This window comes from Anopheles merus, chromosome 3L (genome assembly GCF_017562075.2).
Source record: "Anopheles merus strain MAF chromosome 3L, AmerM5.1, whole genome shotgun sequence".
NCBI classification, from domain to species: Eukaryota; Metazoa; Arthropoda; class Insecta; order Diptera; family Culicidae; genus Anopheles; species Anopheles merus.
This window is the reverse complement of record NC_054085.1, coordinates 18,622,509-18,634,971: the sequence shown is the minus strand read 5'-3', so window position 1 is coordinate 18,634,971 and position 12,463 is coordinate 18,622,509. Positions and strand designations below refer to the sequence as shown.

The window sequence follows — 12,463 nt, the reverse complement described above, 5'->3', positions numbered from 1 at the left end:
AATCCAGTCGGTTCTCTTTTTATTACTCATTTGCCTAAAGCTTTAATGCAATGAATATATAAAAATGTATCTTAATCTCTTAATCGTTTGGTGGCGTTAAGCAGTTGATCTTCTTAATGAGCTCAGCGCAGAAAGCTTTGTTGTAAATTGTGCATGAGTGCTATAAAAAAAATGAAAAAAGAAACCCCAGTTTTGATCTTGAACTATAATAGGGGAAAACGGAGCACGAAATCATTAAAGAAAACAGCCCATATCAATTTTAAAAATGTCGGGGAAATTTTACTTAATTTTAATCTTTAAAATTGGATTGGACAATCCACTTACCTCTGTAGCAAACATGCACTACAAAACATTTTGTAAATATTTTTTTTTCACAAAGTGTCATCTAGCCCTCTTTTTCTTTACGCGCCTTTCGTCGCCTTGATCAGTCGCGATCATTGCGAGATAAACGGTCAAGGAAACAGAAAATAAAAAGCAACCAAATAAACCGGCCTCTCAAGCATAAAAAAGAATCTAAGCCAGTTTGGTCTAGCCCCGAGAAGAGTTAGAGCGACGTAACTTAACGATCGAAAAACAAATCCACTTCTCACTCGCTAGTGGTGGTGCTGCTGCTTCTGCTGCTGCCGTGTGTGTGTTGATGCGGTGAAGAGATTTGCGAGATTAAACCATTTTCCTGCCGTCCCTCTGGCGTGGCCCCTGTCTGCCCTTGGGTTTCGTTTAATCCTCCTTCCTCCTTTTCTCACAATTTACGGCTTCCCCAATCAGCAGCAGCAACGCCGCGCCACAGCGCCGCCGATCGTTTGATTTGCGAATGAAGATCGTTCATGCGTCTGCTGCTGCTGCTGCTCTGGTCTCAGAAACCACTTCCCCTGGCATGATCAGATCGACTGTCCCGCGATACTTATAAATCACCGAGCGAAGGGAAGGAAGGGAAGAAGACAGGTGTGTGCGTGTGTGTAGAATAAAATCCTCCCCGAAAGGGTGGGAACGGAATGAGTGGAAAAAGGAATAAAGCAACATCAACAAGCGTTCGATTATGCGCGAAACATTTAAAACATGATTCAGCTTATGGTGAGGAGACAACCGTGCAGAAATGAGGGAGAGAGAGAGAGAGAGAGAGAGAGAGAGAGCCCGCACATATGATATGATCCATTGAACCTCGGCCTCTCCCTTTCCCACAGGTTTCGGTTGGTTTTATATTTGGCCCGATTTAACGTCGGTTCCGTTTACTTTATGGTGATACTTTATGGTGATGCATTGGCCTGTGTGGGGCCGCTGGTTAGCTTTTTCGGCACGCCGAAGATGATTCATCGCGCAAATGCGCGGGAATGTGCATGAAGTTTTGGGGGCACAAAGAGAAGCGTGCACATTCTGAACGTGTACATTTTGCGTTTACAGGGGTTTCCAGGGGTTCTCATAGTTGTGGGACACATCCTCGACTCTTTCTTATAGGAACTTCATATGATGGAAATTGAACTCCATGGCACCCTTTTTGGACAGGTTGGTTGCTAATTCCTATTGGATTTGTCCAACAAGAATGCTACAGAGTCCAATTCCCGTTACATTAAATTCATTTCACTTAAGAAACAGTCAATAAAGTGTCCCACAGCTATGAAAACTCCTGGAAAACTCTGTAATGTGGAAAGTGTAAGACAACTCAAAATTGATGTACATTTGTGTGATAAAATAGCGTTTTGCTTAGATGCATTGACATTCGTTTGCCCTTCTACTGCTCTTCTCCACGTCACACAACGTACGAGTCTTTTGGTCGTTGGCATAGAATTCAAAAGCAAATTGCATCGTCTTTGAGCAGCGAATGATGATGATGATGACGTTTTTGTTCCATTTTCCAAGTGAGAAGACGTGCACAGACGTGCATTCTCGATGATAGTAGTCCTTGAAGAAGAGGCATCCACCGGGGGGGCCACAACACCGATGATGGACTGGGAATCGAAAGCACCGAAAAAGAAGGGGGCGCGTTGATTGTGCTGAAAAGATGAGACGAATATAGACACACAAAAAACACAGAAATCAAATCGATCCACAAGGGACCACACAGAGAGCGCTACGCGAGATTGTCCCGGGTCCAGGGTCGAAAGCAGAAGAGCATCAAAAAGGCAACGTAAATGCACAAAACAAAACAAAAAACACGCCTTTAACACAAATCGCAATAATGTCTTAACTTGCCGCTGAGAGGGCCCTCTTCGGCGGAAAACGCGCGCGCGCGTAATCTGTACACGCTTGGGCCATTTTTTAATGTTTTTATTTGTTTTATGCGTTCCTCTGTACATCTTACTTAAGAAGGTAGAAGGCGCCCGAGAGGGCATGTGCATCGCATCTTGTATTGGGAGGCGACAGCAACACAAAGGAGATCAGTGCAGGTCAATGATTACACACAGACACACAGAGGGAGTCATGCAGCAGCAATTAGCAATTTGATTCATTTGATTTGGTGCGGTTTGTTTTTCTTCTTCTTTTCTGTACTATTTTTGGAGTTCAAGGAGTTTTTTGGGTGTGGCTCGCGATGAGTTTGTCATTATCGGTCGAATTGTTTGCATTTTTAAATTTCACAAACCACAAAAACTGAGGCTTAAGGAAAAAGTAGAGTTTTGATTTTCCATGCTTATCGTCCTAAAAGCTACAAACCCGTTGACTTGAACTCACCCTGCTGTAAGAGAGTGTAAGAATCATCATCATTATGTACTGCCACCCTTCAGCCATTGAAATGCAGCCCTTAAAGTTCTGAACTTGAGCTCTTTTTGTGCGCTCCCCACATTAAAACCTCCCCAAAATGTGCCCTCATTACACCCTGGCTCTGGCTGGTGGCTTATTTAACTTCGAGTGGTGGTTGGTCCCTTCGTCATAGGTTGCAGACACAGACACGCACACACACACACACACACACACACGGTGGTGTGCTGCAGGCAGCGACTGGTCGAATTGGCGCGACACTAGCGCCATGTGTCTCGGTCCATTTTTGCCTTCCAACTCCGTCATCCGTCGGGCTCCGGGGCGGGTTTTTTTTTGGGACGGATGTCGGCGCCGGTATTTAAGCGTTATTTTCTTCTTCTTCTTCTTCCTTTTTGTGTTGCTCCTCCTTCTGGTCATTTTGGGAAGCCCTCTCTGTTTCCGACCCTGTGTTGTGGACGGAGCAAAATCCACACACAGAGCCACAAAAAAAAAAAAAAAACGGCAGTGATCATACGTAACATTATTGGCAGGCTAATTCTAACGTGGCTTTAGCGAAGGAAACAGAGCCCCCGACCGGAGGTAAAGTTGAAAGTAATGTTCGGCCCGGGAAGGCTGTTTTAATGTGGCGAATGATATTATTTTTGCTTAAGCGCGTTACTGCAGCATTTGTGCAATTAAAATGATATAACGTATAGACTGCAAGGGAAAGGGAAATGATGCGATTATTATTAGCAATTTACAATTTGACAGATAGTCACACATTTTTTGGCAGTTATTGGTTGTGCAATCGATGGGAGAAAGTTATGTTTTATTGTTAGTGAGCGTCTATCTTTTTGGTTTAACATCCTTTCGATTTTGAAACAAGAGGATGAATTAAACAAAAAATCTAAAAAATTAGGAAGATTAACTATTTTGATATCACCTTTATCTCATACATTTAGCAAGTATGAAATCGCATTTTCCCTTATTTATGGTGTATGCAACTTTATTTATTTAGAAGTTCGCAATGTGTTCTGTCATTGTGGTGCATTCTAGTGTTGGGAATTTCGTTAAAAAAAAGGAACGGAACGGAACTAGTTCATTTTTCAAAAAGAACGGAACGTGAACCTGGGGTGCAAATGAACCGACCCAGAGCTGTCACTGTCAAGCCAAACTGTCATCCGGGGGGGGGGGGGGGGGGGGGGGGGAGGTGTTACTTGAGACAGGATATGAAAAGGCGTTTCTTAAATCATCATTCTGAAATCACCAAATCCAAATGGGTTCATCCTATATCCAGTAAGCTGTACCAGCTGTGCTAATATAAAGCATGCATTTATTATCTAGCATTTTTTTAACTTTGTAGATGCGACGACCATTTTCGGTCAAAGCCTTCCTGTACCACTAATAGGCTTGGCTATCAGTAACTTAAATGCCCATAGCAGGATAATCATCCCAGCGTATGGGGGCACGATCCATTCGAGGCTTTTACCCATGCCGATGTTATTGAGCGGTAGGAGTTGACGATTGTATCACGAGATTGACTAATTATTTGAAGTTCACTTACTACTTACAACAAATAGTTTTTTTTTTTCACATAAATCGTTTACAACATAACGGCACTCAAACGGTTGTCGAATGGAACAGAATGCTTCGAATCGAATGGCTAAATATTGGAATCATGCCGAGTACCAAGATCAAGCGGATATCGTGGCATAAAAAATAAATACATTTTATTTTTCGTTGTTCATAATCGCATATTAAAATACATCTCTTCCAACCCGTTCTGCCATATGAGTACAGATTTAAATTTTATAATAATTATTTGTCTGGTTAGGATAAGCTAAATTATAACAAAAAGTATAATAGATGTTACAAATAACACCATAACACCAAATAACATATTTTGGTTTCGCTTATCACGATTTTTATAAACGATACGCGACGAAGTGCGATGAATATTCCTGTGAGCATGGGAGAGTGCACAGGCAACACATACTGTGTGCGAGAAAGAGTGAACAGTTATCTTGCATGCAGCAAGCAACAGCCGGACAAAGCCGGTTTTTTTAAAGAACGGAACGCACGAACGATAGCACCTTGCTGACAATATTGAAGCGGCAAAGACCGCAACGGAGTGAACGGAAAGAACGTATTGAACGGAACGGAATGAACGGAAAGAACGGAATGAACGGAAAGAACGAAATGAACGGAAAGAACGAAATGAACGGAACGGAACGGAATGAACGGAATGAACGGAACGGAGCGGAATGAACGGAAAGAACGGAATGAACGGAACGGAACGATTTTGTATAAAGGATCGGAACGGAACGGCCTACATAAAGAACGGAACTTTTTTACTAGGTTCGGACCGGAACGGCCAACACTAGTGCATTCGTCTCGGTTTATTTATTTTTCAGCAATTCTTCCAGCCTTGGCGCAAACACAAATGTGCCAAAAGGCACTGCAGCCAACACTCTCTTGGCAGTGTGTGATGTCTGTTTTTCATCATGTTTTGTATATTTTTTGTTCCGCCTCACTGCACTTGCCAATCACCGTTTGGAGGAGAAATTGTGCGGTCGTGGCGTGGTGCGGGAGGGAAAAAGGTCACCTCCGGTTTTGAACGCGACACGACAGACAAACACACAAACCAGACGAGATCCGACTCGTGTGTGCACTGTGCATGCAGCTTGATACGGCCATTTCCGCACGGTGCACCGCAGTTGCAGAGGAGTTGCGCGCCCCAAAATGCAGCAGCCCTGCACGGAACAACAATATTTATTCAATATTGATGGATTAATTGATTGGCCGTATTATTAAACAATTGCGAATAATTAAAAATAATTGAAATGAGCCCACTTCAAAGGTCCTCTCTCCGTACTCGCGATGAATTAATCGTGCCCCAGTTGATAATTTAATTGTTATTAATGTTATTGCGTTTATGACTGTGCATTCGTAATAACACTCCAGCGGTAATGCAATGTTGTCTAATCACTCACTATCATTCATACCCTTCACTTCGACAAGATCTCCTGCTGATATGGACGCGCACACACAAACACAATCCGGAAACATGCTGCTGTCTTGCTCCGATATCATGCCATTTCCTTGTACACGGGGCCAGCTCGGAGTGTTTGCCCGGTAGCTCCAAAACGGCAAGAAACCTTGCACACGCCGTACCACCCACCCGCGGGCTACATCGCCCACACCGCACCCGGTACAGAGTGCGTGAGAAAGTACATCGTTTGGCCCCGGGGGGGGGGGGGGGGAAGGTTGTGCCGGGCACGAAATGAAATTAAAATTATCATTAGCGCCACAACACGGTGAGAGGTTTGGCCGCCGGTGGGAGCTGCAGTGGGCTACGGTCGTTGATCGAATCGACCACGCGAAACGACACACAGGAAGTCTAATCGAGATTGATAAGTATATGCAGAGTTGGTGTTTATGTGTGGGGCTCCATCGATCGAATAGGAGAGCGCTGTGTATGATTGTGTACAAACTGCAGCATTAGATGTGTGATTGTGCAGTAAAGATCCAGCCAAAGATCGGCATTTCAGTTCCATTTAATCTCGCGAGTGATTGATACATTTGTGTCCTCGGGTGGTTTGTTGCGTTCAATTAAAATACCCTACATAGCGTTGTGCGTCAGCTGTAATGTAGTCTCTTTGGCGGCGGCGCCCTATTGTTCCCTCCTAGGCACGGCCGCCGTTCCGCAAACTCATCAATTCGTGCCAACAATAAATCAAAATCGCAACATCAATTGGCGGATTGCATGCAGCGCGCGATTTGATTATGGTAAGCCCGCCGGCTCTCATTGTTAGCGCAGCGCACTACCGGCAAACATACACACACGCACAAACACACACTCGAGCCTAATGTTCCGGCTAATGTGCCGAGTTCAATGCCAGCCGCCTCGGTTGGTTGGCTTGACCGGGGATTCATCACCGCGCGCCGCACAAATTAGCATTTCACGGGTAACACCGTCAGCGGGTGCCCGCTGGTGCTCGTATCTATGACCGTTGATTCACGCCAGGGAAACCGTTACAGTACTTTTTTTTTTGCTTTTACACGCTCTCTGTATCGCTTCGGAATGTATCGCTGATGACGCTGCAGTAGTAGATTATCCCGGTGCGCTGACCTGGTCATGCAATAATGCGAGCGCGCAGGGGTGGAGGAAGGTGGTTCGAATGGGGCGGAAGAATTGGGCACACTGTTTATTAATGCTCTCTGGTGTGCAGGAAGGTTAGCATCATTTATTAAAAGTCTAACATCATTACTTACTTAACTCGTGTGTGGTAATGGATGCGAAGAGAAAGTTTGATGTTGAAGTTGATCCGGTTCGAAGGACTAAACGCAAAACCTCTTTCTAGCTTGATTCCTTCTATACAGATTTTGGAGATCTATTGGTCCTACTGTCAGCCGGTCTCGTAGTACAGTCGTTAACTCGTACGACTTAACAACATGCCCGCCATGGGTTCAAGCCCCAAATGGACCGTGCCACCATACGTAGGACTGACTATCCTGCTATGAGGGGGGATCAATCAGTCACTAAAAGCCAAGCCCATAAGTAGAGCGGTACAGGCAGGCCTTGAACGACAACGGTCGTTGAGTCAAAAAGAAGAAGAATAAGAAGAAGATTGGTCGTACTGTAAATGACTGAAAATAAGAAAATAATCTAATATTTGCTAGTCTACGTCAGTGTACCAAATCAAAAGCTTTACTGTACCAACTTTTGACAGTTACATTCCGCCATATTGAAGTTGCCAACGCGATACCTCGACGATATTACGCATGTGTCCAGCAAATTCGATGTGTAGTTTTTCATATATTCACATTCTTAAGTGTCTCAAAAAATCGGGGTCGATCACATGTTCATCATGTTACGTTGAACAATAAAAAGAAATGTCAAATCATAAAACATTCCAATAATGATACTTTCCTAACAATTCAATTGCATTGTTTAACAAAGACTTTGTTGGCAAGAATAAATGAAATGAAACAGAAAATATGAAAAAAATACATTAGAAAATCCGGTTCGAAGGACCATTTCGGTCCGCATTGGAGTATCGCAAAATGATACAATAATTCTAGGATTCTAGAAAGCATCAGTATCTCAAATGAGTACGCATATTTTAACCAACGCTACGCTAATGAAACATAAACTGTTTACTGCTCCAAAGCAAACAGGTATTTAAATCCGGCCCGAAGGACTAAAACGGCCGCCATTAAACGGCTGTATCGCAATGCCAATGCACATGTACATTCTCTGCCCACCACCACCACCACCACCAACGCATCACCTTAATTTGTATGCACTCGTCTGTTTAGCTTGTCAGTATCACTCGATGAAATTATGCCACCATATATGATGACCCTTGATTGAAACCACCTTCCAGCGCACTTTAAACCTTCCAAGAGCTCGTCAAACCCCGTCGTGCCTAGTGCAAAAACGGTACACCACCATCATCAGGCGTCTGTGTGTTTGTGTGTTAAAATCAGACCAACTTTCCATGCTCGAATTGGTTTGGGCGAGAGAGGCTGCAGGAACGGAACCACTAGCCAGCCAGTCCCGCTCGTCGTGCTGGTGTTGTGTGGTGTTTTATGGATAACGAGATACGGTATGCGAGGCGGATTATAAAGTGCTGCAAAAACATTGCCCTAAATAAGGGGTCGGTCGGTGGTCTCGGTAGCTCTCGTCGAGCTGTGAGGTTAAAGGCCAGACTAACAAGCAGTGCGAGTGGGTTGGAGATGATGGGTTTATGTATATATTATTATCCACCTGGAAGCCGCTCGAAATCGCCACACACTTGTTCGTTGGTAGTCCTCCCTCCCTCCCTACCTCCCAGACAGATGTATCAAGTGAAGAGAAAAAAATGGGAGAAGATGCTGCCAGTAGGTCACAAGACCACAGTGCAGTGCAGTTAGTGTTAGGTTAAGTTTGAATGTTTTTTCCCGAGCGACTACTGCTACGGTTTTGAGATCTTCGGGTGGTGGAATAAGGGGGGGAGAGGAGTGTGTGTGTGTATGTATTGTGCGAATCTCTGGGGACACACTGCGCCATGCAGAGGAAGGGGGTTAAGGTACAGTTAACGAACCGTGGCAGAGAGCTACTACGTGGGGCGAGAACACCGGAGTATTATGTATACCGAATAATGTATCTTCACCTTCAATGCGGATTCCCCCGAACACACGGGGGACAGCTTGTGTGTGTGTCTGCCACTTGACGCACTGCAGTAATGCTTTCGGGTGGGTTTGTACAAGAATCGGTAGAGTGAGATTAGAGGACGGTACGCGGCGAACCTTTACACTTTGCTGTAACTCAGTAGTGAACTCCCCCTGCCCAATAGCTGGTGCCTTCGCTTGTGCTAGATTCTGATCCGGTTGGATGATATTGTATAGTGTCACCGGTGCCCACTCTCTTTCTCCAAACGGACCGTTCCAGTTCGGCACGGACGGATTCTTTGTCCAGCAGCAGCAGCAGCAGCAGCAGCATCGGGCGATTGATCCCTCCTCCCAAAACTCTGGGCGTCCCTTTTGGGCGTCTCGCCCATTCAAACGCGCATAGAATATTATGGTATAAAGAACCGAACGAGACGCGAATGCATTGTGTGCTGCTGCTGCTGGGGAGGTGTGGGATTTGGTCGTATGCGCTTCTCGGGATTCCTTTTCAATCTGAACGCGGTGTGGCGGTGGCAACACAACAGCGCGTATGCTTTTCGGGGTGGAGTGTATGTGCATGATGCTGGGGATAGAGAACACTCCGGAGGGAGGTCGTTTTGGAAACTTTCGCCTTGCACCACCACTATGTGCACGTGCTTTTGCCGAGCGACCGTACCGAGGTTGTGCTTAATTAACTTTCGCTTTTTATGTTTCTTTCCTAAACTTTCGAGCTGCTTGTGCTAAGTTTAATAGCTCTTTGTGTGTGTGTGTGTGTGTGTGTGTGTGTGTGTGTGTGTGTGTGTGTGTGTGTGTGTGTGTGTGTGTGCGGGTGGCCGAACTCTTTGTGTGAGAATGCCGAATTCCTACAAGTGTGCTTTGCCGCCCGAATTGGAAACACTCCCCCCCCTGATGATGGGGTGGGAGTCAGTCGTCTGGCCTTAGATTGTGTGTGCTATTTTAATGTGCTTTCTTTATCTAAAGTTTGTTTCACCAGGTGTGCAACAGCAGTAGTTGAAGTTGTTCAATCCATTCGAAGTTTTGCTCTGCTGTGCGTTTAGCCGTTTGGATGTTATGCAAGGTTACCAAATATGGTTGAATTGTTTTCTGTGTTAATGTTAAATTTCGTTTCTCGTGCAACATTTTAGTGTTAATTTTATAATTTATTACACATTCTTCTCCCGAAATTTATGAGTTCCTCGAGGGAGCGCTAAGAGCATGGTTGTTTGTTTACAAATTAATTTGGTAATGGGTTTGATGATTCCAACTGGATTTTTATAAGGAGTTTGACATTTGACGGTTTAAGTAGGAAAACAAATGTATTCAAATGTTCATTTGTTGTATGGCTTGAAAAGATTGGCCAAACGGTAAATGGTGTTAAAATGGGTAAAAAATTGTGTTATAAAAATAATGAAAGCATTACGACACTTTTCAACCCAAAACGCCTTCAAATGCGTTTGGAATCAAATGGCTTCAAACCAATTATTGTTGGCCTTATGTTTTTAAAAGCCAAATACTAAATTCGATGACATTCAATAAAAGTTTCAATAAAGTTTGGTTGGTGAAAAAAAATCTATTAATGGTCTAAATGGATCATAAGATCATAAGCTTCTTCGCAGAAACAGCGCTTGTGCATTATTAATGTTCAACGCATTTGTCATCGTAATCGTAAAACAAAACTCTTCTCCATTTTCCCTTTGCCACTGACACATTTACCCCGGACAGTGCGTACCATGTGGATACAGGAAATGTAGCTAACCATTATTATGTAACCGCTGCAACCGTTGAATTGGCTCGTGCAATCATTGTCTCCATTAATAGAAACGAATTAGGCTCATATCAAAAGATGCATCGGAGCGCGTACAAACACGCCACCAGCCAGGGGGCGAAAGGGAATGTGCGAGAGGGTTGGGGAGCCATGTCTTGGCCGGTGGCTTCCGCGTACGTGCGTTGTGTGCTCGCGGCTCTTGGCGGCTGCCCGAGCGTAAGTCACTTGCTAGTGCGACACATTTGCTGTTTGTTTTCTGCTTCCGTCCATTCTTGCTCTCGGTACCACCACCTACCCACTCCAGGCAGATGGCTGGACACCAATTGACAATCGACTTCCTCGGTTAATTTGGGCCACAAAAGGCAGCACACAGGCCTCCGTTGCGGCTCGGCGCACGCCATCATCATCGTCATGGTGCGGGTCTGAAAGACCCCAAAGCTAAAGGGGGAGTCTACGGAAGAGTTGTGAGGGGTGCCGTTGCAGACTTTAAGCAGTCGTGTGTCGTGAAGATTGTATCAGAGAGGTTGATGATGGTACAGGGTGTGCTCGTAGGAATGTCTGACGGGTGTAGCTTGTCGTTTGGAACTGTATTGCTTTCCATTAACCGTCCGTAACCATTACCCGAGTGGGCTTTGATTACTTTATTGTTGGTAGTGTAGCCCTTTCAAGACACACCATAAGGGCCTTCTCCCAAGAGAAGTAGAAGTTCAATTACGTGTGTACATCCAGTAATGTCCCCATCACACTTTACTAAATCTCTTTTCCTCTCTCTGTCTCTCTGTCTTTGTTTCTCTCCCAACAGGACTGCCCGATCCGTTCGCCAAAATTCTCGTAGAAGGCACGACCCAGGAGTACACGACGGAGATCTGCAAAGCGTCGCTGGACCCGCGCTGGAACTCGCACTACGATCTGTTCCTTGGGAAGAACGATAGCATCCTCATCACGATCTACAACCACCGGAAGATGCCGAAGCGGCAAGCCTTCCTGGGCTGTGTGCGGATAGCCGCGTCCAGCATCCAGCTGCTCCGCGATACGGGTTGTAAGTATTTTGTAGCATATCGTTAATATCGGACATCAATTAATATCAATTTTGCTCTTGCAAACGCGTATGAAATTCTAAGACTGTAGAATCGTTCGAAAATAGTTAATCGTGTAATGTTCATTAGCCATAACGAAGAAGCTTAGAAATTATGTACGAAGGAATCATTGAGATCATTAAAATACTCACAAACTAATGAAGAGACAAACTAGTGAAGTCTGTTCAAGAAAGTCCGCTCGGGAATTGCGGGACTCGTCTGTATTGTTCTTCTTGAGATCTGAAGCTCAAACCCTTTTATTAAATTTATTTTGTTGTAGATATGTTTGACCTTTGAACTTCATATGCTTATATTTTCTGATTCTGATGATATCAATCAGGACACTTGAACATCTTCATAAGACATCGTTCTCATTTATCAGTGTTGTCTTGAATCTTGAAGTATTCACTCACGAAGAATTTGGAACGCTTCCCACGAATCTTCATGAATTCAGAATCACTGTTCGATTCGTGTTTCGAATGAATCTTCGAAGCAGATGCATATTAATGGAATAAAGACACAATTCTAGCTTCAACAAATTAGCATACGATTGATAGCAAGATAACAGCTTCATAGATATCTCTTAACGCTAGGTAGGATCTACATACTAGGTAACGCAAATAAATGTTCAAAATGTGAACGCCTGTTAATTCCCAAATGCCACTACGCAGAGTGCTCGCTTTTTACGCTTTAAATTTTCCCCTACGGCAAAACAATTCCATACCCCGTTGCAATAATATCTGCACAGATTAAATTAAAATCGTTGAGAGTATATGTGTGTGTGTGACTTATGAGCATT

General features: G+C 44.3%; 1 protein-coding gene across 1 annotated transcript in view; it reads left to right on the top strand.

Moving 5' to 3' along the window:
- Positions 1-12,463, top strand: part of LOC121598377 (E3 ubiquitin-protein ligase Smurf1) — a 42,119-nt gene that overhangs the window by 19,135 nt on the left and 10,521 nt on the right. The window contains exon 5 of the mRNA XM_041925105.1: positions 11,391-11,627. Within this exon, the coding sequence (XP_041781039.1) occupies positions 11,391-11,627 (237 nt within the window). The remainder of the gene's footprint in view (positions 1-11,390; positions 11,628-12,463) is intronic.